The sequence below is a fragment of the Candida tropicalis genome (genome assembly GCF_000006335.3).
Source record: "Candida tropicalis MYA-3404 genomic scaffold supercont3.4, whole genome shotgun sequence".
Taxonomy (NCBI): domain Eukaryota; kingdom Fungi; phylum Ascomycota; class Pichiomycetes; order Serinales; family Debaryomycetaceae; genus Candida; species Candida tropicalis.
In genome coordinates this window covers 27980-54138 of record NW_003020056.1, presented here as the reverse complement: position 1 = coordinate 54138, position 26159 = coordinate 27980, and the positions used below count along the sequence as shown (strand labels likewise).

Sequence of the window (26159 nt, the reverse complement as noted above, 5' to 3'; positions counted from 1 at the left end):
GGATTGAAAACTTGTATAGTAACCATCCGTTAACAACAAACCATGAGCTTTCACATAGCTATTAGAAATTTGCTGAGTAGTTCTTGTAAACTAGCTAGAGCCAAGCCATTGCAATTTACCAACTTGAAAACTATTAAATTAAGAGAGCCTGTTGTTCCAAGAGTTGCCAATTTTGAAGTTTCACCAGATCATCCATTATGGCAATTTTTCCCTGAAGGAAACAAAACTACCTCACCAATCAGAGAATCCGAAGAGTTGGATTTGGATTCAAGAGAATGGACTTCTGCTGAATTGCGTCAAAAATCTTTTGAAGATTTGCACCGAATCTGGTATTTGGCGTTGAAAGAAAGAAATATTTTGGCCCGTGAAGTCAGATTAGGGGAATCATTGGGTATGGGAGATTTTAGACAACACAATACTGTGGATAGAAAATTAATTAGAACTCAAAAGAAAATCAAGCAAGTTTTGGTGGAAAGACAGGTCGCAGTTGAAAGAGCACAAGCTAGTATGCAAAACGAGATTAATGAGTACTTGGAAGAGTTTAGAGACAGATTCATCAACTGTGAAGCTAATGAGATTGATGAATATCATGAAAAATTGGTCAGATTACAATATGCTATCTTTGGTATTAGTCCAGAATTATCCGTGGAATTGTTGGAGGAAGAAGATGGAATTGATATTAATTTTATTAAAGGTGTTACATATGTTGCCCACTTGAAATTGGACAGATATAAGAAATTGAATCCAGATGTCAAGATAAATTCAGAAAACATGATTGAAGATTTTGCATTTTTTGTTAAGGATACTCCCGAAGCTTTGAAAGATGTCATGGAAATCAGATCATTGGGTGAATCTCGTGAGTTATACAAGAGTGAGGTTATTCCATTCTTGAGACAAGCTATTGAAAATCACCTTAAACAAAATGAGTAAATAAGTTTAAATGCGATCATAGAATAGTTATTATTATTACTGTAAATAGGAATGCAAATAGTGTTTTAATTATAAATATTGGGCTGTTTGTGCACGTATATGTATATTACTCTATTTAGTTTATTTAAGGAAGGTTGAAATCTTGGTAAGACCTATCGCAGAAACTTGATCTTTTTGAATATCTGGGCCCAATCCTGCTCCGATAACGGTCTTCAAACCAGATTGGAAATATTCAAGTATGGCAGGTGGAATATTAGGATAATCAAAGTTGCTCTGTCTTTTGGTGTGTTGACATCCAGATACAGGTGCATTACCAGATAACCTAGCCATGATCCAAGTTAAAGCAGCGGGCGCACCTACAATAGTTTCGGTGAGATGACCATTAGAAGCGTCCTCGGCAAATTCAAGAGAAGAAATACCCGCATCACACCAGTTTTGATACGTTTTCTTTGCATTGACAATTGGTACAATCTGATCAACTGTTCCATGATATATAAAAGCTGGTATCTTTGGTATCTCAGTAAAGTACACCAATCCGTTCCCTTCAACAATGTCTCTGATACCAGGTTTATCCAAAATCGACCACCCACTTTTGAATATTCTCGCAACCCCCACAAAGAACTGAGTCCCCACAAAATTAAGAATTGAATCAAAAAGGCAGAAATCATCAAATTGGTTAATCTTGAACTTGAGTAAAATGTTAGCATCTGCTGCCAACGTACTCTTCAACAAACTGTACTCATTGCTGATTCCACCTAAAGCATTTGCAACAATACCAGCAAATACAGTTCCATCAGTAGCTTCTGCTGTTGCAGTAATGTTGGTGACAAATCCTCCTAGCGCTACACCAATTAAGTTATTATTCAACTCAGGTGCATACTTTGGTTGTAAAGCAGCTGCCCATCCGGAAGCTAATGAACCTCCGGAGTACCCCCACATTACCACTTTGGCATTTTCATCAATACTAGTCAAGTTTCCTGATTTTAAAGCAGCTCTAATGGAATTCAATGTAGCTTGTCCGGATTGACGACCCACTGTGAAGGTCAGCTTTGGACCTTCGTAATCTGGCACCACAACATAGTATCCTTGGTCAATCAACACTGAGATAAATGGCATTTCTGCCTGAGTTGCAAACGTTGAAATGTCAGAACCATACTGAATTGCATAGGAAGGAGCACAGTCAAATTTGGCAGAATCTTCGTATGCTTGATAGGAAACAACTTTAGATGAATCGGCATTAAATGGTTGAAGAACGGTTGTAACCAAAACATTTGGATTACCAAAAGAATCTTCTGATCTGACTAAAAGCTGCCAGGAGTTCTGAACCTTAGACGGGAAGAATGCCCCAGTGATTGGCTTGGGAGTGGATCTATGTTGCAAGATATCTCCTACTTTGGCATTTTCATAACCAGCAGGAGCATTGTAAAAAAGATCATTGGATGGCTTTGCGGGGAACAAAATTCCACAATACGTTGAAGTAATAAAAGCAAGTATCAAGTAGATAATTTTCATCTCTGAAGTATTTGGTTAAGTTAAAAAAAACGAATAAATTCTAAAGATTCTTGGGGAGTTTTCTGTTAGTATTTATACATTACCTCTGTTTCGTTTAGGCCAACAACTCAACTTAGTGGATACCATGCATGAATTGCGATATTTTTCCACCAACATTACCATCGATTCCTCCCCAAATCCCGCCTCAATAAGATCTACCTTTATTTTGCAATTTTTGTGGTGAAATAAAAAATTGTAAAGTATTCATTCCTTCGACATTATGCAGAACTATTTTGTGTTGAGAGCCATATAACATTGTGAATAACAATATTCTTTTTGGCAGGTTGTAGGTTGGTGTCGCTGGTTTTTGCGGGGAGAAAGCAGTTAACCAAACAAACTTTTAGTATTCCAGACAGCTTTTATTATTATTATTCGTGTTTATCTTCATTAAATTGGAGTAATTTCAAAATAGTAAACTATTACAAATCATTAAACAATGGACGTATGATACAAGTGTTTGAGTGGGGTTGTCTATAGCGTGGAATTTCGGTATGTGTGCTATTATTATAATTGCAAAATAAAATTAACACCTTTCCGTATGTGTATTTACAAAACAAAGAGCCAAGAATATGGTAGTATAATTGGGGAGTTTCTTTTTATTTTAAATTTTGCATCTTCTACAGAATGGTTGCGTCAGTACATACAACTGATCGTTTTATGTTTATTTTTTTTTTTTTTTTAATTTTGAGTTCGGTGTTTTTATTTCAACGCATAGACATTGCTTCTGGAATTTGATCACAATTTCTGGTAGTCCGAAACGATCTGCAATCCAAATTCATTCTATATGCACTTCATCTCAAACAAATAAAGAAACATTTCTCCAAGTGTACTGACTTTAAATATGATCAATAGTGAAAAATGTTCGACGAGAAATAATCCACAGCAAAAAAAAATAGAAAACAGACTTTACGAATTGCATCCAATACCCATATTTTACAGAAAAATGAAATGGAAAATACAAGGAAAATCAGTTTCTTGGATAAATGATGATTACTACGAAACGATATCAATTATGTCAGCAAAAATAAAAAAAAGGTGAATACTCTCGGCGTCACACAAGTGTATGAGATGCAAAAAGAAAGCCCAACGCGGGACTCGAACCCGCAACCTTGAGATTAAAAGTCTCACGCTCTAAGCCGATTGAGCTAGCTAGGCTGTTCTTGTGTTAGCTCGAGTCCGCAAGGGTGGGGCATGCATTTAATATTATGGGTACATGATTGTGAAAATTGTGAGTAAACTCCAATATCATACTAACAAAAAATTGAATTCTTTGTTCCAGCAAATATCCTCATTTTAGCTATTGATCTTAGCTCATTGTTAAAGTATATTTATATATTGCAAATACTGGTCCTTTGTTTTATAATCTATCTCAAATTAGTGTCGAAAATAGTCTTCCACTAACAAAGAGTATAAATAGGAAATTTGATCAATGGTAATTAAATAAAATCAGAAGTTCCTATTGGTAAGAAATGGTCAACGGTTGGGGTACAATCTAATTCAATTATCTTTTTTAAGCATACAATGTCCCAAATTGAAGTAATTTCAGTCTGAATTTTAATATATTGAACATTTAGGAATAAGTTTGCACCTTATGACGACTGTAAATATACTGCAATCAGATCTAGTTGTGTCTCAAGTAATATTGACCTGTAATGAATTGTTTCTCAAAAGCGAACAGCATGGTACTTATTGTATCTTTTTGAATTTTTTATGGTAAGTTTGTTAAAGGAAGTTCTTGTTTTTCTTTATTTCTAGTATCATTTTGACAAAGAATAAAAATTTTGTAGCAAATATTGACCAATTTTTGAAGAATTTGGCACACAAGAAAAATAGTATATATATTAACCATAGAATGATAGAAGAATAAACCTGATAATTTCAATATATTGATTTTGACTATAGCACCAAGTTCCAAGTTTGATTTAAAAATAGAATCAGACATTACCAGAATGCTAATTCATACACCGGTGAAAAACATCTCACAGAGTTTTTGAATAACATCAAGCAACATATTGATTCAAGATACTCAGTTTAAATTGATATAAGTGACCATTGCTGTTAGTATTGTGCTATTTGATGATCTATTTAATTATTACCGTTCCATCACAAACGAACTATACCATCTGTGTTTGGTAACACTTGAACGTATTTAGGGATACTGCTCAGCCGCACATGATCTATTAATTTACTGAGGTACAAATTGGTAAATAAACATGAGGAACAAGATGTACAGTTGTATTCTAATTTTTCTATCAAAACCTTGTTGCAAAATACTCTGAATTATATAATACATGTCGTCCCACCCTTGCGGACTCGAGCTAACACAAGAACAGCCTAGCTAGCTCAATCGGCTTAGAGCGTGAGACTTTTAATCTCAAGGTTGCGGGTTCGAGTCCCGCGTTGGGCTTTCTTTTTGCATCTCATCCCGTGCAAGATGTGGGCTGGTGATTCCCCTTTTTTCTGAGATGTGGCAATTCTCTTTCTTACTTTTGTGTGGTTTCCACAATGAAAGAAATGAAAAATTTTTTCACTTCGTCTTTGATGCGGTCGTGCCTCTGTTGATAACTATCTCAAAAAAAAAAAACTTTGTTGGATGTAAGCTTTTGTGAACAATTACAATTCGTTCGATTTTTTTTACTGGATGGGAGGATTAGAATAGTTGAAACCATCCCGTTTCTCCACCGTAGGTAGCAAATTATTCATGTTTAGACTTGCATTTTATATGGTATGACCAGAAGGTTAGTCAAAGAATAATTTCATATCAAATACGAAAAATAATAGGGCTAAGAAAAATAAAATCACTTTAGGGATTTGTAATTTAAACACCTGCGCGTCCAGCCAATCACGAATCGTTCATTTATACTTTCTTTTTTTTTTTTCGTTCTCCCTTGAATGCTCTGTGAATTCGGAGTTGTGAAATCTGGAGAAAAAAATAATAAACTCCTCATGAGCGTGCGTGCATGAAAGTAAAAAGAATCAAGCTAAGAGCCGAGGGATGATCTCAATTGCAAATACCGTGATCTCGTACTGATCAAATAACCGATAAGAATTACATCTCTTCTATCTATACTGCTTAATACCAGATACGTCTTGCAACTACTCTCTTTCTCTCCCTTCTCTGTCTGTGAAGGGATCAGAGGAAGTTTGAAAATTTTTATTTTTTATTTTTCTTTGTATTATAAATTTCGCGTGTGCTATTGGAAGAGACATTATACAGGATCAATCCATTTTATGGAGCCGAAAAAATTTTTGTTGGAGTCAGTGAAAATCTCCAAACAAATTTTTCGTCCTATATAAAGATATCCATTTCTCACTCAGTTAAAAATTCTATAGCCAATTGTGTTGAAGCTTTTTTTTTTCTTTTCTCCCATCCTCAATTCTTAAAACAACAATCATCATTATAAAATGTTGTCTGCTTCAAGAACTGCTATGAGAGCTCCACGTTCTATTCGTGGTTTGGCTACCTCCGGCTTAACCAGAGACTCTCAAGTTAACCAAAACTTGTTGGAATCTCACTCCTTCATTAACTACAAAAAGAATGTTGAAAACCTTGACATTGTTAAATCCAGATTGAACAGACCTTTGACTTACGCTGAAAAGATCTTGTACAGTCATTTGGATGACCCACAAAACCAAGACATTGAAAGAGGTGTCTCCTACTTGAAATTGAGACCAGACAGAGTTGCTTGTCAAGATGCTACTGCCCAAATGGCTATTTTGCAATTTATGTCTGCTGGTATCCCACAAGTTGCTACTCCATCTACTGTCCACTGTGACCATTTGATTCAAGCTCAAGTTGGTGGTCCAAAGGATTTGGCTAGAGCCATTGATTTGAACAAAGAAGTCTACGACTTCTTGGCTTCTGCCTGTGCTAAATACAACTTAGGTTTCTGGAAACCAGGTTCTGGTATTATCCATCAAATTGTTTTGGAAAACTATGCTTTCCCAGGTGCTTTGTTGATTGGTACCGATTCCCACACTCCAAACGCTGGTGGTTTGGGTCAATTAGCTATTGGTGTTGGTGGTGCTGATGCCGTCGATGTCATGTCTGGTTTGCCATGGGAATTGAAAGCCCCAAAGATTATTGGTGTTAAATTGACCGGTAGAATGTCTGGTTGGACTTCTCCAAAGGATATCATCTTGAAATTGGCTGGTATTACTACCGTCAAGGGTGGTACTGGTTCCATTGTCGAATATTTCGGTTCTGGTGTTGAAACATTCTCCTGTACTGGTATGGGTACCATTTGTAATATGGGTGCTGAAATTGGTGCTACTACTTCTGTTTTCCCATTCAACAACTCTATGGTTGACTACTTGAATGCCACCGGTAGATCTCAAATTGCTGACTTTGCTCAACTTTACAAGAAGGACTTGCTTTCTGCTGATGAAGGTGCTGAATACGACCAAGTTATTGAAATTGACTTGAACACCTTGGAACCACACATCAACGGTCCATTCACCCCAGATTTAGCTACCCCAGTTTCTAAGATGAAGGAAACTGCTATTGCTAACGGCTGGCCATTGGAAGTTAAAGTTGGTTTGATTGGTTCTTGTACCAACTCTTCTTACGAAGATATGACCAGAGCTGCTTCTATTATCAAGGATGCTGGTGCTCACGGTTTGAAAGCTAAGGCTTTGTACACTGTCTCCCCAGGTTCTGAACAAGTCAGAGCTACTATTGCCAGAGACGGTCAATTGAAGACCTTCGAAGACTTTGGTGGTGTTGTCATGGCTAACGCTTGTGGTCCATGTATCGGTCAATGGGATAGACAAGACGTCAAGAAGGGTGAAAAGAACACCATTGTCTCCTCATTCAACAGAAACTTTACTTCCAGAAACGATGGTAACCCAGCTACCCACGCTTTCGTTGCCTCTCCAGAAATGGCCACTGTCTACGCTATCTCCGGTGACTTAGGTTTCAACCCAATCACTGATACTTTAGTTGGTGCTGACGGTAAAGAATTCAAATTGAAAGAACCACAAGGTGTTGGTTTGCCACCAGATGGTTACGACCCAGGTGAAAACACCTACCAAGCTCCACCAGAAGATAGAGCCTCTGTTGAAGTTGTCATTTCCCCAACCTCTGATAGATTGCAAAAATTAACTCCATTCAAACCATGGAATGGTAAAGATGCTGAAAGATTACCAATCTTGATTAAAGCTGTTGGTAAGACTACCACTGATCATATCTCTATGGCTGGTCCTTGGTTGAAATATCGTGGTCACTTGGAAAACATCTCCAATAACTACATGATAGGTGCCATCAACGCCGCCAACGGTGAAGCTAACAACGTTCAAAACCACTACACTGGTAAATTCGACACTGTTCCAGGTACTGCTGCTGCTTACAGAGATGCTGGTCACACTTGGGTTGTCATTGGTGACGAAAACTTTGGTGAAGGTTCCTCCCGTGAACACGCTGCTTTGGAACCAAGATTCTTGGGTGGTTTTGCTATTATTACCAAATCCTTTGCTCGTATCCACGAAACTAACTTGAAGAAACAAGGTTTGTTGCCATTGAACTTCAAGAACCCAGCTGATTACGACAAGATCAACCCAGATGACGAAGTTGATTTAATTGGTTTGACTGAATTGGCTCCAGGTAAGAACATTACCATGAGAGTTCATCCAAAACAAGGTGAAGCTTGGGATGCTGAATTGACCCACACTTATAACGACGAACAAATTGAATGGTTCAAACACGGTTCTGCTTTGAACTACATCAAGAGCAAATATTAATGAGCTTTCTATTAATGTTTATAGTATTTTCCATACGTATATTTAGTTAATTGTTTATTAAATATTCATTTATTTATCTGTTATTACTGTTATTTAAGAGTTCTGTAAGTATAACAAAGTGGTGGTTTCAAAAAATGATTATGATGTCAACAAGCCTCGAAATTATAATATTCTAAATGGACAATTATTTTCGTCAGAACATTAGAACACAATTTAAAGACAGGACAATAATCACTATTGCGCATAGATTGGAGACAGTTATGGACAGTGACAAGATTGTGAGTTTGGATAAAGGGGAATTGAAAGAATTCGATGCACCACAAAAATTGCTAGACAAAAAGGACGGTATATTCTATAGTCTATGTAAACAGGGAGGTTACATTTAGGCAACTTCCGACTTTAATAAATGATAAAGTATTGTCTGTGTAATCAAATAGGGAAGATCATTGGACTGGATTGATTCATATGAGTAGAACACATATGCTGTTAGACCGTCGGGGGAAACCGCAAGCGAATTGTCTCGCGAAAGTACAAGCTCGACAGAATAGTTTGTTCTTTCTTTGGGGATGTCTCCACGTAAATTGTCAAGAAGGTTCACGGCTATTGATCGATTCGTGACATACGGTAGCTCGGCATCTATTTGGATCTGGGTTGCGTCTACCAAGTCAGGGAAGTTGAACTGCTCTGATTGCTTGTCAAATCCTATTGAAATGTCAACCGTTTGTAGCATTCTGGTAGGTGTAGAAGTCTTCCATAAGACCCAGATCCATGGTCCCGCCATTAATAAGCCGAATATGAGTATAGAGTTTCTTGAGAATACCATTGCTTGTTGTGTGCCAGTGTGTTTGTGATTGGCCTCGAAGTATTTTCGTTTTTTCTTTTTTTTTTTTTTTTTTTTCTTGTCATCGTTTTCATTCATTTAGTCCGTAGTCATCAACCACCACCAATGTCAGCATCAGTGCCATCTGTATCGATAGAAAGAGGACTAGACCCACAGAATCAAGAGGATACATATGTCCATGATGTGTATAACGAAATAGCGAGCCATTTTTCACAGACTAGATACAAGCCGTGGCCGATAGTTGAAAAGTTCTTGATGCTGAGACCCAAATACTCCGTTGGGATAGATGTGGGGTGTGGAAACGGAAAGTACTTGAATGTCAACAAGGATTTGTTCATGATAGGTACCGACAGATCGGATGGGTTGGTCCAATGTGGCCAGCAGATTTCCAACAATAGGTACAATTTGGGGGTTGCCGACGGGTTGGCATTGCCCCACCCAGACAACACATTTGACTTTGCGATATCGATTGCTGTGATTCACCATTTTGCCAATGAAGAAAGACGGATTGAGGCTATTCTGCATATCCTTTCGAAATTAAAAACTGGCGGTGAAGCTTTGATTTATTGTTGGGCATTGGAGCAAGAGAAGTCGCGTCGTGGGTACAAAGAAGGGGATGACCAGGACATATTGATTCCTTGGGTGTTGAAGAAACCACAACCACTGAAGAAGAAAAAGGGAAGTAAGACGAAAGATTCGCCAGAGACGGATAAGGTGCCAGAAGAAGAGCCACAAGAGACACCCGATGTCACTAAGTACAGGTATTATCATTTGTACAGGAAAGGAGAGTTGGTGGACAATTGCTTGAAAACAGAAAGGTGCTCGATAGTGGAGGAAGGCTACGAACGAGACAACTGGTGGGTGATAATCAAGAAGAAATAGGGCATCCATAGAAGTGAATAGATGACGATAGTATAATGATAAGCGAAGAGAGAGAAAGAGAGAGCTCTAGAGAGAGAGAAAAAAAAAAATGAAGAGCGAACAACAAGTCCAAAACAAACTGACTTCATTCTCTTTATGTTTTCTCCACAGGATCGACACGATAAGTTGGTCCGTGCCACGGACTTGGATGCGTTGAGTTGCCGATATAGCATCAATGAAAAGTCGTACTTGGTTCCGCGTGACGAGTTCATCCCGGACTTGATCCAAAGCTACCAACAACATTTGCAGTATTGTCAGGGGTATACCCAGTTGTCGTCTTCAAGGACATTGAGGACAGTATTCCAGGAAAGAAAGTTCCCATTGATCAACAGAGGATCCTACCTACGCACCACCGCTATTGATAAAGTAGTACGGGAATTTGTCGACGAGTTTTCAGGAAAATGCCAAATTGTGTCGTTGGGAAGCGGATCAGACACCAGAGCATTCACGTTGTTGCAGCAACACCCGGAATTGGTTATCCATGAGATTGATTTTCCAGAGTCCACAAGAATCAAGAAGTTGGCGATTTTGCAGAGCAGTAAGCTCAGAGATATTGTTGGAACGGACGAGAGTGCACCACCTATTGAAAGCAAGTCGTCGTTTGCCGAATACAGTCCAGATTTGTTCACACGACAATACTATCTCCACGGACTAGATTTACGAACACTCGACAACAAAATGCCTGGGTTCAAAGAGGATGTACCCACATTGGTGATCAGCGAGTGTGTGTTGTGCTACTTATCGCCTGAAGAATACGAGAAGACAATCAAGTACTGGACAAGCCATAGTGGCGACAACATCATGGGGTTCTTGATTTACGAGCCAATGTCGTTGAACGACCAGTTTGGCACTACAATGACGCAGAACTTGCTCAACAGGGGACTCAACTTGCAGATGTTCAACAAATACCCCGATCTAGCGGCCAGAAAGCGGTTTCTTGAAGGGGAGTGCGGGTTGCTGAATTCGAGATTGACCGACATGAGTGATGTTGGTGGTTATAAGGAGCATAATTCCCAATGGATCGATGATCAAGAGTTGCATCGTATTAACAAATTGGAGTTTATTGATGAGATTGAAGAGATACGACTACTATTAGACCACTACTGTTTGGTGTACACAGAATACCCAAACAAACACGGCAGGTCATTCAAAGGAGCTAATAAATGGCATTGGATTATGTAGGTACTATAATATACAATTAGTCCTCGCTTTTGTATTTTTTCAAGTTGTCCCAACCAACGGAATTTGAATTAGGCAATTTGATGATTTCAATTCTTGTCAAGAATTCTGGATTAGGACCTTCTGGGTAAGATGTCACGTAACGAATAGGTTTCTTGACCACAGGAACATCGTCTTTACTTTCTTGAGCAGCAGTACGGAGTTCCAAGGGCAAGTTACGCATAATTTCTGGATATGCTGTTGGTAGAGTAAATTTCATTCCAAGGTCGAGCTGTGGTGTTTCAATTGGTTGTGGGGGCGGGATTTGATTTATAAGCCCTTGCTTTTTCTTGTCAAAGTTCTCCTTCAATTCATCACGTTTCGTCACAAATTCCTGTTCGATATTTGCAATCTCAGATACATCATTGTTTTCGTTTTCTTCGTTATTACCAAAAGAATCACTAAGAGAAGCTTCCAACTGACGACGACGACTTTTTTCTTCAATCTCCTTTTTCTTCTGGGCTGATTCATTTTGTAAATCTTCAAATTCTTTTCTTTCTTCTTCAAAGAGCAAACGCAACTGTTCTTGACGCAGTTTTTCCTCTTCCACCCAATTATCATGTCTTTCAATTGCCCTCTTCCTTTCCTCGATTTCCTCCTTTTCAGTCTGCAACGCACGTAGTTGTTCAAAATCAATCAACTTAAACTTGTAGTAGTTGTCCCATGTCTGCTGCGCCAAGTCTCTGTATGTGTTTAATAAAACGTTGAACTGGAGGTTGTTGTGAAGCATTTCAAGGTTGTTATAGTCCTCTGCATATTTACGTTGGTCAGCAAGTAAATTCTCCACAAAGTCCTTATCAAATTTTTCAAATACTAAACCTTTCAAACTCTTATTATATCTGTCATTGTTTGAGATCCTTTTCTTGTGAGAAGGCTTTCCATGTGATGAAAAGTGAAGCTTGTTGATCTTGTTCATTAATGCACCGTCCTTATAATTACCAGAACCTGGTCCACGGTAAGTTTTGGTGTAGTAATATTTGGAGTGGTTGTAGTGATCACTTTCATTGCTGAAAACAAGTTGTTGTATGTTTTTGGACTTGATTCGAACACTGTCATTAAACAAGAACGACGAGTTCGACGACGAGTTAAGATTCTTAGTATTGAATGATTGTGCAAGACTTTGGTGACTCGAAGTTACATAATAGTTAGGCACTTTACATATGTGATTGATACTAAAGTCAGGAATGTACCCTTGACCCGGAATGACCGACTCGGCTAAGTCAATCGAATTAGGATCAATCAGTAAATTGTGCTTTTTTGATTTTCCAATTGGTTTACGGAAACTTTTCTTTTTCTCTTCGATTTTAGGTTTTGTTTCTTCGTCGATATGGATATCATTGAAGTTGTTTGTACTCAAGACCAAATCACGTTCTGCAAAGGACAACTTGTTATTCGGGAGAAATCTAATACCAGACATTCCAAAATTCTTATAGTAATTCAATTTCGACATTGCATTGATGCTATTGAATGAAGCATGTGTCATGGGAGTTGTTGTGTCTGTGCCGTACTGTTGAAAAACTTGTCCGATGGTTACTTTTTCATCATTGCTGATTGCACTTTTAACCCCAGGATTTCTTGACTTTATCGACTTTTTTGTTCCCGTTCCATTCCCATTCAAATCATCAACTTCTGTTTCATCATCATCACCATCATCATCCTCGTCATCTTCTTCGTCATCTTCATCAACATCATCATCATTATCTTCGTCGTCGTTTTCATTGTCTACTTTATTCGTGGCGATGACGCTCTTATGGGTAGCATTCTTATTATTCAAAGTACTTCCAATCTCTTCGCATTTATCTTCCAGTCTCAAATTATTCATTTCAGTATCCTCTTGTATGTAAAACAAGCTTTTATCTTCAATTCTGGAAAAAATTAATGGAAGTGAGATATAAAAGAGGTCCAACTTTAATTCTGCATCTTTTATTACGGCTGACTCAAACAACTGCTGATTCAACGACGAATCTGTCTTTAAAATTTGCACCTTCTGAACAGCGCCCAGTTTTAGAAGTCTGCTAATTAATTGATACGAGGAAGGAAATCCCCAAAATGAAGCCAAGTCTTTTATCAATACGTAGTCAACATTGTTTATAGTGAATACAGGGACAGCAAAGTTTGTTTTCTCTATCGATTCTGGATAACTCTCATCAACAAATTTCAAGTCAACTCCAAAAACAGAACTACTTATTGGCTTGTTCACAGTTTGAGTAGGGAATATTGCCTCAATGGACATGTTTAGTCTATGGATATACGGTGAAGTGCTTTCCTTTAGTGTTGTTATTTTCTTTTTTTTTTTAGTTGAACAAAAAATAAATTGTCTCGTTCAGCACAAGAAAGAAAAAAAATAAAAAGTCGTGTGCTACGACATAATTGAGTTTTTTTTTTTTTTGGTCATAATGCATACACACAAAATCTAATGATCTTTTTTTTTTCTCTAACTTGATTTCTATGGGTAAGCTGATTTTATATTTCTTTCCATCTACCAAATTTAATTGATTAAATAAAACATGGGATTATCAATTTCAAAGTTATTTGCGAGTCTCTTGGGGAGAAAGGAAATGAGAATACTAATGGTTGGATTAGATGCAGCAGGTAAGACAACTATTTTGTATAAATTAAAATTGGGTGAAATCGTAACTACCATTCCAACCATTGGATTTAATGTTGAAACTGTCGAGTACAAGAATATCTCCTTCACTGTCTGGGATGTCGGTGGTCAAGACAAGATTAGACCACTATGGCGTTATTACTTTCAAAACACCCAAGGTATCATTTTTGTTGTCGATTCTAACGATAGAGATAGAATAAACGAAGCAAGAGAGGAATTACAGCTGATGTTAAATGAAGATGAGTTGAAGGATGCGGTATTATTGGTATTAGCCAACAAACAAGATTTACCGAATGCCATGAATGCAGCTGAAATCACAGAGAAAATGGGATTGCATTCTATCAGACAAAGACCATGGTATATTCAAGCAACATGTGCTACTACAGGTGATGGGTTGTATGAAGGTTTGGAATGGTTATCAACTCAAGTTGCAAAGTAAAGTTCTAGATTTCCTTAAATGGAAGTGCTACGTAGAACATTTGTGTATACTGTCTACAAATTATAGGAAGTTTGTGTTTCATTCTGATTTTCTTTTGCATATGAATCTTTATTCTCTGTGCGTATTTATCGACTCCATGTTTTCCCACAATCTTCCAAGACCGCGGAGGTGGTAACCACGACCCCTCAATTGTGTATTTTTATCCGCCATAATGAAATATCCATCACCACCACCACCACAAAAAAAAAATCAAGATAAATAGCTTTCTATTTCACTTGGATAGATATTCTTTTTTTAGAATCCTTTTTTTTTTATATCCATACTCTTATACTGAATAAATAACAATTGCAACCATGTCCGAAGAAGAAACCGATATCTTATACGAAGTCAAAGATAGAACCGCCATTATCACCTTGAACATCCCAGATAAATTGAATGCATTGAATGGTGCTCAATATTTAAAATTGGGTAAATTTCTTGAAAGAGCCAACAATGAAGAAGATACCGTATTGACGTTAATCCAAGCACTGGGTAGATTCTTTTCTGCTGGGGCCAACTTTGCTGACAATGATATGACTAAAGTTGAAGTTGAAAAGTTATTTAGTCACGAATACTGGTTGGAAAGATTTGTCGCAAGAAATGTCTGGTTGACCAACTTGTTCAATGATCACAAAAAGATTTTGGCCGCAGCTGTCAATGGTCCAGTCATTGGGTTGAGTACCGGATTGTTAATGTTGGTAGACTTGATCTATGTTCATGATTTAAATAAATTTTATCTTTTGGCTCCATTTGCTAATTTAGGTTTGGTTGCTGAAGGTGCGTCTTCTGCTACTTTGTTTGCCAGATTGGGCTGGTCCAAGGCATCTGAAGCTTTATTGTTAGCTAAACCTATAAGTGGTGCTGATTGTTATAATGCTGGTTTGATTAATAAACACTACGATGGTAAATTTTCTTCCACAGAACAATTCAATGATCAAGTTTATAAGGAGTTGAATGATGCTTTTGAAAATTTGCACGAGGATTCAATTTTGCAAAACAAGCAATTGTTGAAATTATCAAGAGACCAATTTATAAACCATGCTAATTCACAGGAGGTTATGAGAGGTTTAGGTAAATGGTTGGAAGGTGTTCCACAAACTAGATTTGTTCAATTGGCTCAAAAGGAAGTCAAACACAAGCTTTAGATAGTTAAATATTCGTATAGTTTCCCACTGCGTAGTAAATACCAAATGTAAGTGTGTTTTTTTTTTTTAATTTTTTTTCTTTAATTTTTCTCCCTCTCCTGTTTTTAATGGTTTTAGTCTACTGACTTGTCACATTTATCAAAACTAAATTACAGCTATGAGTTTCAACCTACCCAATCCAAGTTTAGAAGGTATTCTATTGGTAATATCTACTCATAGCGGTCCTCAATTAATTTACAAGTACCCATTTGATTTAACAAACGATCGACATAATTTGAAGATTTTGGGCGAACAAAATGTTAAACTCACTAAGGATAATGATGTTGACGATGAATTATACGACCAAAATGAGAGTAATGATGATGAAGATGATGAAGGAAATGGAAGATATATGGAAAAATCAATTCCCGAGAATGAAATGTATGGAGTAAGTTCAAGGACATGGGATGCTAAGAACTTGGATTACTATTTAGGTACCAAACTAGACTTGTTGACGTTTTTGGACGAACAAGACAATCAACGAAAGTATCTTGATCAATTGAAATCCAAGGGCAGCGACAAGAAGAAAACCAACAATGCTGCACTCAAGAACATCTTAACTAAGACTGTCTCCAAGGCCAGCACAACAGCAAGCCAGTCTACAACTTCTGGCCGTGAATCTACCATCAATGGCGAAATATTTGGGAATGATCCAGCATACATTTGTGAAATGTTAGCCCCTCCAAAACAAATGTGCAACACTCGATTTGAGATAACAATTGAAGACAAGATATTCTTGGGGTTCCCGGTGCATAGACAAGACAACGGGCAATGGAGGAGCAGTACACATAGAAACCTTGATGGCAGCCAACGTGGAGAAGCAAAAGACCAACAGCTTGAAGAAGATGCAGAGGAGTCAACTGCAAAAGATAGCAAGAATATTTTAAGTATGTTCCATTTAGTGTTTGTGATGAATCCACCAGTAATCGAAAGTAACTACAGAGTTGACGAAATGTTTCACTATGTCATATCGAGGTTGTCACTTGTATTAAGATATGAACAACAGAAGCATGCATATATATCCCATCAAGTTAAGAATATTCTAGAGCTTAGAGACCAATTGGACGGGAATGAAGCCTTTTTGACTGAGAAATCTTCTCTTTGTCGAGTCATCCGCGACTGTTACCAGGCCATAAGTACATCAACAATTGCCAATTTGTCCATCAATGGTAAGCTACGGTCCTTTCAAATACCTATTAAAACGGAATTCCATTCACTACCGGATGCTTCAGTCCCGTTTATTCCAGGATCGTATTTGTCCTCCATTGTAAAGCTGCTTGGCGACAATGGATTTCTCAACGTTGGTGAGACAACAAGATATGGGCAGGCATTCCAAGCAGCACAAGACGATGACGATTCTGCTGATAAGGTGATTATATATTTTGCATTACTTTTACTTGACGAACCTGAATCCATCATTAAAGATATGAAGACAGAAAACAACTCGACACTTGCCAAGTTCATCCGGATGATCAAACCTACTGAATCTTTGTTGAAGTTATCAATGAGAAACAATAAACTTGATATTTCTCAAATAAAAAATTTTGCGTATCACTTGATATATTGGAGGCGAGCTAGAGTGATCCAACCATTGTCATCTAGATCTGTATATATTGTGTCACCCATGGCTCCAATAAGTATTAAATTGTACGATGACATCTCGCTGTTTAGACAAAAATTCCCCATGTTGCCTCCTTTACCGCAGTTCCTCAAGTTATTTTCTCCACAATCACGGAAACCTCAACAATTTGCTGCCGTGATTCCATCAAAGGACCATAGAGACAGGTATTTGCAAGCTTTGGGGTGGTTAATCAAGCATGGATATGTGACGCAACTACAAACATTTATATGGTTAAAGATTTCACGAAAAATCAAACTCAAAGTAGAAGAAGACATTGAGAATGAAAACATTTTAAAGAAGAAAAAGACACGGCTGAATACTAGACTGTTTCTGGATGTAAAGAAGATCGACAACTCATCAAAGACCAAAACAGACAATTCGTCAAAACAAGTTAATGAAATCAATGATATTCATGATCGGAACAAATCTGCTGATGAAGAGTTTAAGCATCAGACCCACTTTCCTGCATTTACAGATCTCCGAGACACACTTGACAAGATTCCAACTGTTACCTTAGTGCAAGAGGATGATACAATTATACTTGACCCTGGAAGAGCTACCACATTGGAACGAAGATGGATAAACAAGATTATTTTTGAGGAATGTAAATTACCACATGAGCTTGTCACAATATTCTACAAGTTATTAATGTATATGAATGGAAAGAATTCCTTGGAATTGTTGTTATTAAAAGAGGATATTCCAAGAAATGAGCTACGAAAACTTTTAGTAGCCATTGAAGAACATATTATATCTGTTAGACACTGGTAAGTAGGGTGTATGAATGTAAATATTGTGTACACAAAAATATAGTGCCGAGGTTGCGCACCATACGCTAACCGCGCTGCGGGATCAATCACAGGATTGAAACCAACAACTGTGGGGAAGCTTATTAACAGACAAAAACAAAAATAAAAAAGAAAGATTAAGAAATTCAAAATACCATCTCATTGTATAAGAAAGATAAACTTCTTTCTAAAACTAAAAGGTTTTTTTTTTTTTTTTCAATCTACAGTTTAGAATGTCTGACGAACTTATTACATATGAAGTCAAAGATAGGGCAGTGTTAATTACTTTGAATAATCCAAAAAAGTTGAATTCCTTGACCATTCATCAATACGATACAATTTGCAAATATTTGGAAAGAGCCAACAATGAAGAAGACACCATAATTACCTTGATTCAATCAACTGGTAGAGTATTTTCAGCTGGCGCCAATGCTGATTCAATTGTTGGACAAGATGCTGAACTCGAAACGTGGATGAATTTATCAATTGCCAAACAGACATTCTTGGTTCAAACTTTCCTTGCCCATAAGAAGATTTTAGCTGTTGCGTTGAATGGTCCAGTTATTGGATTATCAGCTTCTTTTGTTACTCTTTGTGATTTGATATATGTTAATGATTTGTCCAAAACATTTCTTTTGACTCCATTTGCCAATATAGGTATCCTTGCTGAAGGGGGGACGTCGGCTACTTTACCTATGAGATTGGGTTGGTCAAAGGCATCTGAAGCGTTATTGCTATCAAAAAGGATTTCTGGAGATGATTTGCAAAATGCTGGTTTGATCAATAAACACTATAATGGAAAATTCAAGACTGCTGAAGAGTTTAATGTTACTGTCTTGAACGAGTTGCTAGATGCAACTGAGACTTTACATCAGGACTCAATCTTGCAAAACAAACAGTTGTTACAGGCCATGTTTAAGCCACGCATTAGCGAGGTAAACTCACAAGAAGTATCTAGAGGAGTCTACAAATGGACTTCCGGTGAGCCAATGTCCAGATTCAAAAAGCTTCTTACAGGGGAATTAAAACATAAATTATAAATAATTACATAAAATCACTTGAATACATCTTGTTGATTCAACTCTTCTTCATCATTGCCATTCTCTATCTGCGTGAATGTAGTAAAATGTATTGGACGGTGTAACTCATCATAGAATGTAAGTGGGATGTCGACCTTCAAGTCGTACAACTCCTTGGGATTAAATATGGCACCCATAAAAAAATAATTCCACACATCATCTTCTGGAACCATGAAGGTACCGGCTATCTGATCTGACATAATCAACTGACTCTTTTTGGCATAATCTTTCTTGAATCCTGCGGGTGACTCCGACATCATATCGGAATTCAGTTGTCCCCATTCAAAACCTTCCTTGGATAACTCAAAAGACGATACTGTCACCGAACCAGGCGTGTAGCTAACTGTCATGGTTATAAAGTTCGGCTTGTATTCATCAAAGAAACGTGATTGGGTAGTTATATCGTAAGATGTCATGTAGCTAAAATCTTGTGATTGCGTATGGATCCAACCCAAAAGCTCTAAATTTTCGAGGTATCCTATGTTTTGTGGAAGATTTTGAGCAAATTGTATAGAATTAACATTTCCCAATTGTGGTACAATTGCAATACATTTGATTTCCTTAACACCATTATGATCTTCTGGAGAGGTACCATAAAGAAATGCACCGACTTGAACTCTTAAATCAGAAATCTGAATGAGCTTTTGCAAAATGTTCTTTGGCAAAATATAGGTGAATGAATCATCATCGATAAACTCTTCAGAATTGACAAATATATTCTTTGCTCTCAAATGCAAGTTGTTTGCCGCAATAGCACGATTTCTCCACTCGTTCCTGGATGAGAATGTCAGCTGTTCATAATTAGTGGTCGTAACAGTAGTTATCTCTTCACCATGGACATTGGTGGTAGTGGTCTTCAATGCCGTTAATTCCTTGTTCTCCAGCTCTTTATTGCCGTTTCCATTTTCTATTTCTGTTACTTCTTGACGCTTGACTGATGGTGCTCTAATATCTTGACCCAATATCAAATCACGAATTTCTGACTGGGTTAAAGATTGTATGTTGACATTATACTTCTTTGAGTAGTCTTCTAAAATCAAATCTCTTAATTGTGCTTCCACATCAACCCATTGTTCGTCACTCAATGTTGGCCAAATGTGATGGTCCTCAGTTGCAATATTGGCATTCGGACGCAAAATATGATTTGTCGTGTCAGTGTCAACATTCAATGCTCTTAATATCAAAATAACTCTTGAAAACGCAGTGTATGGTGAAATATGTTTCAACCAATCGTCATAAAAGTTAAACAAAACCATTTGAGGCTCATTTGCTTTCAACACAATATCTGATAATTTGTCAATTTTCATCACAGCACCGAACGGCAAATGTAACTCTGATGGTCGAATAGAAATATTCGGGAAATCCAACATATGAACTTCAAGCGGATCCATCATTCCTCGTCTACTGACAATTAATTGTTTTGGTTGTTCTTCCCTAGGCAATGATTTGATCAATGCAGCAACTTCTTCAGCGGCTTTCCATTTAGCTAACTGACCCAAACGCCTTTGACCAGCCCAAACCGACGTGTGAATGATCTTCAAGAACAACTGACCAGTTTTTGGATTGAGAATAAAAATACACCCGTTAATTGGTTTTGTTGCCAAGTTTCCTTCAAATGTTTTATGGACGGTAATTCTGTAAACATTGGTATCATCGACAAATAATTGAGTATCATTGTTAAACAATTCGGCATAATTATTGGAATTTAAGAACGCCTCCTGTGGTTGAGATTGGTAAAGTTGCAAACCTTTACGAATACGTTCACGTAAAACATACAATGCCGGATTTGCCTTCATAATTTCTCTCATAGCATTGTGAATTAATGGTTTCAAACCAGGGAACCAATTACCATAAACATCGTACATATTATAAGCCAAATCAATTGCAATGATAATACCCGTGGGAGATGGGTAGGAGCTTGAACCATCAGTTGTGTAATCCAAAAACTTTGATCTTGCATAACGTGATATGTCGTGTGAATCGTAATCACCATATCGAAGCTGGACATCAATCCAAAACTTGTTTGTAGGAATCAGCATTTCTTCGTCCTTGTCATTCAATAATGAAGGTCTAGATACATGCCACTTGTATGTGCTTGTCAAAACAATATCAGCAGAAGATGAGTTCATTCGATAGGACTTACGTGGGTGAATAGCTTGTTTTTCAACATTGTCGATTTGCAAAACTTCCAATTCTTTATCCAAAACTTGGCATAAATCCTGCACCACACTTTCATGGATCTTCTGCCATAAATGAGCTCTAAATATTTGAATCAACGATATCTTGAGTGTTGGAATTTTCCCATGGAGAAAGATACCAGTCAAATCAAGCTGAACCAAGAACCCCACATACACGTTGGCACGATTAATTGTAGGTGACCACCATAATGTGAACCTACGATTAGGAATTTGACTCAACCCTTGTCTTTGAGCATTCGTCAATTTCTTGAACTTCAAAGTATCTTCAAAACCTGAAGCTTTCTCCCAAAATAAGCCTTCCCATGAATCAAAACCAGTCCCTTTGAACAAAGTGTGCTCCAAAATAGTCTCAATACCACCTAAAGCTTGTATGACATCTGTTCTATATGCATTGAGATTCCATAACTTACCATCGTGGTTACTATTTGTCCACCAAAATGGATTGAATCGTGCTAAACTATACTGTTTGAATTCTCTTCTTATTCTATGGCCCTTGTCATATGCTAAAGTGTGTCTGTCTTTTTGAAATAAGGTACTGATACGAGGTAATCCTCTGTCCCAATTCTGTTCCATATCTTCAAAAGTCAATCTTCTATTTTGTTCAATGGCTTCTTGTCGTTTGATGGCATATTCCGCCCAAACTCTTTGAGAATCCAAAAATTCATTTTCCCAGGAAGTCACATACCTAAATACTGTAGGGATCATTTTTTCTTCCATATGCGTCATTCCAGCTCTGAAATGAGTTATTCCAGTATCAGTTTGTTTTGACCATCGGAGATCGGATGCCGGAATCAAGATATGCGATGCACTCAACATTCCCAATCCACCCAATTCTTTAGGAGTGTAAAACACAGCAGGTGGGAATCTTGATGGCATTTTGGAATTGAGACCCATTTTCACTCTGTTTTGTATTTTTGTTTCACATTTAACAAGCACATCTAACAAGGATGGCGTGGCAATAGCAGCTTCACGGAAATATGTCACTAGGGCAATTAAGGCTGTATTCCATCTTGTTGCTACCTTCGTAAATGTGACAGACCCTGAAGACATTAAAATCTGACGAATTCGGTTGTTAAAATGGTCAACAGCTTCCTGCGACACTTGCAAGTATGCCTTTGCCGTTCTTTCCTTGGTGTTATAATCAACAAGATCCCATACCCCTTCCTGGGAAGACAGGATTTCATTAGCTCTAACTTTAGGTAAAATCCTGACCTCAAATCCGCACATCAGAAATAATAAGTTTGGATTATCCCGCGAATAAACGGATGCAAATGTGTCTTCCCAGTGTATAGTAGTCAACGATGAAGGAATACGACCGCTGATTTCCCAAAATACTGCTCTTCCCAAGTTGACATCATGACGCATTAAACGCATTCTTGAGTCTCGTGGCCAACAGCGGCGATTATTGTAACCAACTACATTCTCAAAATTTGGATCTGGATGTTCTGATAAATAGTCTTGAATGAGGCCACTTGCTTCCTCGTCGTCAAACCTGAATAATATGTGAATTTTGTCCAAGTAACGGGAATATAATCGAATAGGGGATGCAACTTCAGTTTCAACATCCTTAAATTGAAGAAAGTTATTTGGGCTCTGTACTGATCCAGCTAATTCTGATGCTCTTTCTAACCCAAGAATTAACAAATCAACAACTAAGCCGTAGTACTGGTAAACAAACGACGAGAACTGAAGACCTTTGAGAATACCATACTGGTTAACATGACTCATATCCTTAAATGTCAAATTAACATTATTTTTAGCAGTAATATAATCAGCAATATTGGTGTCCATAACCAATCTCAATAGTCTATTTAACAACGTAAAATCAATATTCTCGGCAAATTTATCTAACGATGTCTCAAGCATCACATTACACTCACCATTTCTAGTTTGCCACACATCCTGTAAATTATTGATTCCTTGACACCATTTATAAACCAACAATGGAGCGATCTCATCATCACTTGGCTTGACCCAATTTGGAAACAATCTTCGTTTATCTGCTTCATACCACAAGTATTGATCTAAATATGCATCAGTTATTTTCTCCAATGGATCAACTGTATACGAAGGTACCAAATGACTGTAATAATCCATCATCTCAAGTCCTACTTCCTTGAAAATTCTTTGTGTCAACAAAAACTTCTTTATTCTAACCAAACATTCATGTGGATTATCAAAAGCTTGTTCAATCAAAGCTAATTCTTCTCTCTGTGAAGAGTTCAACATGGAATTGGCACTATAGCTTTCCTTCAAGTTTTCCAACGCGAGAACTAATAATTTTGTATCATGTTTATATGATATTGGAGGGAAAGGAATAGGACTGAACTTTCGGCTTTCCAACCATTCAACCGTTGTCTGGAATATCTTGACAGCTTCATCTGGAGAAACAAATGGCCCATTCTTACCAAAGTTTGTTTGTCTGTCTTGCTCACTTTTGATCCAAAGTCTTGTGAGTCTACCCAAATTCTTTCTGGCAACAGTTTTCTCAATGTGAGCTCCCTTTCTGATCCTCTCTCTGTTGTAATGAGCAACTGAAATCCAACCATCAGCTTTGGCTTTAATGTATCGCTCTATGATCTTCTCTATTGGTTCGGGTAATCCAGGAACTTTCCAAGGAATATTTGCTTTCCAACAACGCCATGCTTCACTTAAATGTTGAAGAATGGTCTTTGACTTGCTTTGTTTCAACCCTTCAGGGATCATGTCAAGTATATCATGCATGACTTGAGCACGTAATTCAATATCATAGTATGCATCAACACGCTGCTTGGTGATAGTTTTCGCCACATCGTTCTGTCTTCTTCCTTCAAACTGTCTAGCAATAAGGTTACCCAACCATCTTTCCAACAACGGGATGATGCCTCTTAAAAAGAAGATCCAAACTCTCCAAGCGGGCTGCCAAAAACCACATCCAGGTCCTTTTCCTATTATCTTGTTGAACCTCTGGTAGACAATATGTTTCAAATCTTTGCATTGACGGATCTGGTGCATCACTTTATACTTGTATCGGTAAATACCAGTGAGTTGACCCAAATGATTCAATACATAATAAAGTCCATCGGCCAACTGATAAGCATCAACATTTCCTAAACGATATTGCACATGGGAGTCAACAATTATTTTAATTGCTCGTAAAAGTTCTCTAATAAGGTGAAACGCATTACCAAAGCGCGATTTTTTACGTTCCTTTGTGCTGAGTGTTTTTGTTGGTTTCAAATTGAAATTGTAGTCTAGATGCAAGTATGTTAAGCCCCTTTTGTGAATCAACAAATTCAACATGTTAAATCCTTGTCGACATACCTGCAAACCAGCTTCCACCCAGTCAATGGTGGTTTGTTGGAAATATTTTGTTGATTTCAAGGTCTTCAATAACTTTGCACGTCTTGTTTTCTTATTTCTTCTTGATGGATTGTGCAATTCATTCAATACACTGTTCTTCAACAATTTCTGGTACGAAACACGTACTTTCGGTGTACTTCCTTTTGGGACTGAACGAACATACCAATCTTTGGTGAGAGCAACATCCTGTGCACGTACTGTTCTGCCACTACGACGATTAAACGGATATGGTGCCGAGAGAAGATTCAATGCGCTTCCAGTCCCTTTTGGCTCAACTAGCAACTCTTTAAATTCTTCAATATTATCATCATTGCCTTGAGCAACTTCTGTCCAACTTAGTAACGGCTCCACATCCAACAACAATTCATTCACTTCCTCACTTCTTGTGGACTTTCTTTTTTTCTTTGGCACAATTGGATTGAATTTGGTATTGAATGTAAATGATGATAACCCTTTTTCTGATTGATGTGTTGTAGTACTGAGCGTTTTATTAAGAGGCACCAATGACACATTTTTGACAAATGAATTATACAAGTAAGGGTAGTCAACTTTATACTCTGTTCTAACAGGAGTTCTAAATATTATCCTATCAATTGAGTTGAACTCGGTAAAATCCTCAAATTCTGGGTTATTTATTTTATCTTTGAAAAGTGGTTCGAATTTTGGTCCACCAGGAAGCGCAACATTGAGACTTTTTGCTGTAAACAATGCTCTCTTGTCAAACTTGGAGCCCTCTTGCTGAGATAAAATCGGTTTGGAAATCTGATATAATTTATCCATTGTAGGCAAATCGAGGTTCCAGCATTTGTAGGACTCACCATTCACTATGTCTGAATCTTCAACCAATGGTTTCTGATCATAAAACCAATCCTGAAGTTCTTCATCATTTTCAATCTCCTTTAATCGAATTGCATCTTGAGGCGCGACATCCTCAAGATTTTCTAACCAATCCAATGGCGGCTCTTCGTCATCAAAAGGTGGAAATCTCATTCTCTTGAAATGTTTTCTGTCCTTTTTTTCTCTTCTCATCATATTCCAGGTGGCTGCCCATTGGGCAATGTATACCGGTTCAATCACTCTAGGAATTTCATTAACAAAAGTTATGGCCCCAGTGGTGTGATATAGAACTTTCACTTCCTTTTGTTGCTCCCATGGCTGAGGCATGTTTTCTAACAATTTAAGCAACGCATGTGGAAGATATTTCAATGAGCCCAAATGTGATCGTTTATCTGATGCAACTTTATTCAGGGACAAATCGCCATGATCAATCATTATCTTTCGAAGATGTTGTGGAGGCATTTCTGGTTTAGGAGGAATTATAGGACCTGTATGCTTACTTTTATGTCTATTTTGAGCCATATTAGACCATTTCCTTTTCTTTGTGCTGTCGTTAGAAGCGGATGGTGGAGGAGGTGGTGGTGGAGGACGATTTGACTTATCGGACTGAGAACCAGAAGGCGGTGGTGCTGGTGGTGCTGGTGGTGGGTTTCGTGATCTCGGAGGAGGAGGAGGAGGTGGTGGAGGTGGTTGCCTTTTCTGTGGTTCATTCTCCTTTCTTCTTTTATGAGCATTAGATATACCAGGAGGTGGAGGAGGTGGAGGTAGTTTGCGACCCATGGTTGATTGTCCAATTGATATTGACTTCTAATACTTTATGGGTT

General features: G+C 37.7%; 12 protein-coding genes and 2 non-coding genes across 14 annotated transcripts; 9 read left to right on the top strand and 5 right to left on the bottom strand. All coding sequences in view use genetic code 12, as the record gives it.

The window, feature by feature from the left end:
* Positions 1–42: 42 nt before the first annotated feature.
* Positions 43–930, top strand: CTRG_03053 (mitochondrial 54S ribosomal protein uL29m; the record flags this gene model as incomplete). The annotated part of the gene is made up of 1 exon (XM_002548710.1): positions 43–930. The coding sequence occupies one exon, from the start codon at positions 43–45 to the stop codon at positions 928–930; it is 888 nt and encodes a 295-aa protein (XP_002548756.1).
* A 120-nt stretch (positions 931–1050) lies between these two features.
* On the bottom strand, positions 1051–2442 carry CTRG_03052 (lipase family protein; the record flags this gene model as incomplete). The annotated part of the gene is made up of 1 exon (XM_002548709.1): positions 1051–2442. The coding sequence occupies one exon, from the start codon at positions 2440–2442 to the stop codon at positions 1051–1053; it is 1392 nt and encodes a 463-aa protein (XP_002548755.1).
* A 1119-nt stretch (positions 2443–3561) lies between these two features.
* CTRG_06379 lies at positions 3562–3636 on the bottom strand. Its single transcript has one exon. It is a non-coding gene; the product is annotated as a tRNA-Lys (tRNA).
* Positions 3637–4813: 1177 nt separating this feature from the next.
* On the top strand, positions 4814–4888 carry CTRG_06395. Its single transcript has one exon. It is a non-coding gene; the product is annotated as a tRNA-Lys (tRNA).
* A 998-nt stretch (positions 4889–5886) lies between these two features.
* Positions 5887–8220, top strand: ACO1 (aconitate hydratase; the record flags this gene model as incomplete). Its single annotated transcript, XM_002548708.1, has 1 exon — positions 5887–8220. The coding sequence occupies one exon, from the start codon at positions 5887–5889 to the stop codon at positions 8218–8220; it is 2334 nt and encodes a 777-aa protein (XP_002548754.1).
* A 382-nt stretch (positions 8221–8602) lies between these two features.
* Positions 8603–9139, bottom strand: CTRG_03050 (uncharacterized protein; the record flags this gene model as incomplete). Its single annotated transcript, XM_002548707.1, has 1 exon — positions 8603–9139. One exon carries the CDS (start codon positions 9137–9139, stop codon positions 8603–8605), a length of 537 nt encoding a protein of 178 aa, XP_002548753.1.
* A 27-nt stretch (positions 9140–9166) lies between these two features.
* TRM9 (tRNA (carboxymethyluridine(34)-5-O)-methyltransferase) lies at positions 9167–9943 on the top strand (the record flags this gene model as incomplete). The annotated part of the gene is made up of 1 exon (XM_002548706.1): positions 9167–9943. The coding sequence occupies one exon, from the start codon at positions 9167–9169 to the stop codon at positions 9941–9943; it is 777 nt and encodes a 258-aa protein (XP_002548752.1).
* A 135-nt stretch (positions 9944–10078) lies between these two features.
* On the top strand, positions 10079–11164 carry CTRG_03048 (leucine carboxy methyltransferase; the record flags this gene model as incomplete). The annotated part of the gene is made up of 1 exon (XM_002548705.1): positions 10079–11164. One exon carries the CDS (start codon positions 10079–10081, stop codon positions 11162–11164), a length of 1086 nt encoding a protein of 361 aa, XP_002548751.1.
* A 16-nt stretch (positions 11165–11180) lies between these two features.
* Positions 11181–13433, bottom strand: CTRG_03047 (uncharacterized protein; the record flags this gene model as incomplete). Its single annotated transcript, XM_002548704.1, has 1 exon — positions 11181–13433. One exon carries the CDS (start codon positions 13431–13433, stop codon positions 11181–11183), a length of 2253 nt encoding a protein of 750 aa, XP_002548750.1.
* Positions 13434–13707: 274 nt separating this feature from the next.
* ARF1 (Arf1p) lies at positions 13708–14247 on the top strand (the record flags this gene model as incomplete). Its single annotated transcript, XM_002548703.1, has 1 exon — positions 13708–14247. The coding sequence occupies one exon, from the start codon at positions 13708–13710 to the stop codon at positions 14245–14247; it is 540 nt and encodes a 179-aa protein (XP_002548749.1).
* Positions 14248–14600: 353 nt separating this feature from the next.
* ECI1 (dodecenoyl-CoA isomerase) lies at positions 14601–15431 on the top strand (the record flags this gene model as incomplete). The annotated part of the gene is made up of 1 exon (XM_002548702.1): positions 14601–15431. The coding sequence occupies one exon, from the start codon at positions 14601–14603 to the stop codon at positions 15429–15431; it is 831 nt and encodes a 276-aa protein (XP_002548748.1).
* Positions 15432–15588: 157 nt separating this feature from the next.
* On the top strand, positions 15589–17862 carry CTRG_03044 (uncharacterized protein; the record flags this gene model as incomplete). Its single annotated transcript, XM_002548701.1, has 1 exon — positions 15589–17862. The coding sequence occupies one exon, from the start codon at positions 15589–15591 to the stop codon at positions 17860–17862; it is 2274 nt and encodes a 757-aa protein (XP_002548747.1).
* A 250-nt stretch (positions 17863–18112) lies between these two features.
* On the top strand, positions 18113–18919 carry CTRG_03043 (uncharacterized protein; the record flags this gene model as incomplete). The annotated part of the gene is made up of 1 exon (XM_002548700.1): positions 18113–18919. The coding sequence occupies one exon, from the start codon at positions 18113–18115 to the stop codon at positions 18917–18919; it is 807 nt and encodes a 268-aa protein (XP_002548746.1).
* Positions 18920–18933: 14 nt separating this feature from the next.
* PRP8 (U4/U6-U5 snRNP complex subunit) lies at positions 18934–26115 on the bottom strand (the record flags this gene model as incomplete). Its single annotated transcript, XM_002548699.1, has 1 exon — positions 18934–26115. One exon carries the CDS (start codon positions 26113–26115, stop codon positions 18934–18936), a length of 7182 nt encoding a protein of 2393 aa, XP_002548745.1.
* Positions 26116–26159: the final 44 nt, after the last annotated feature.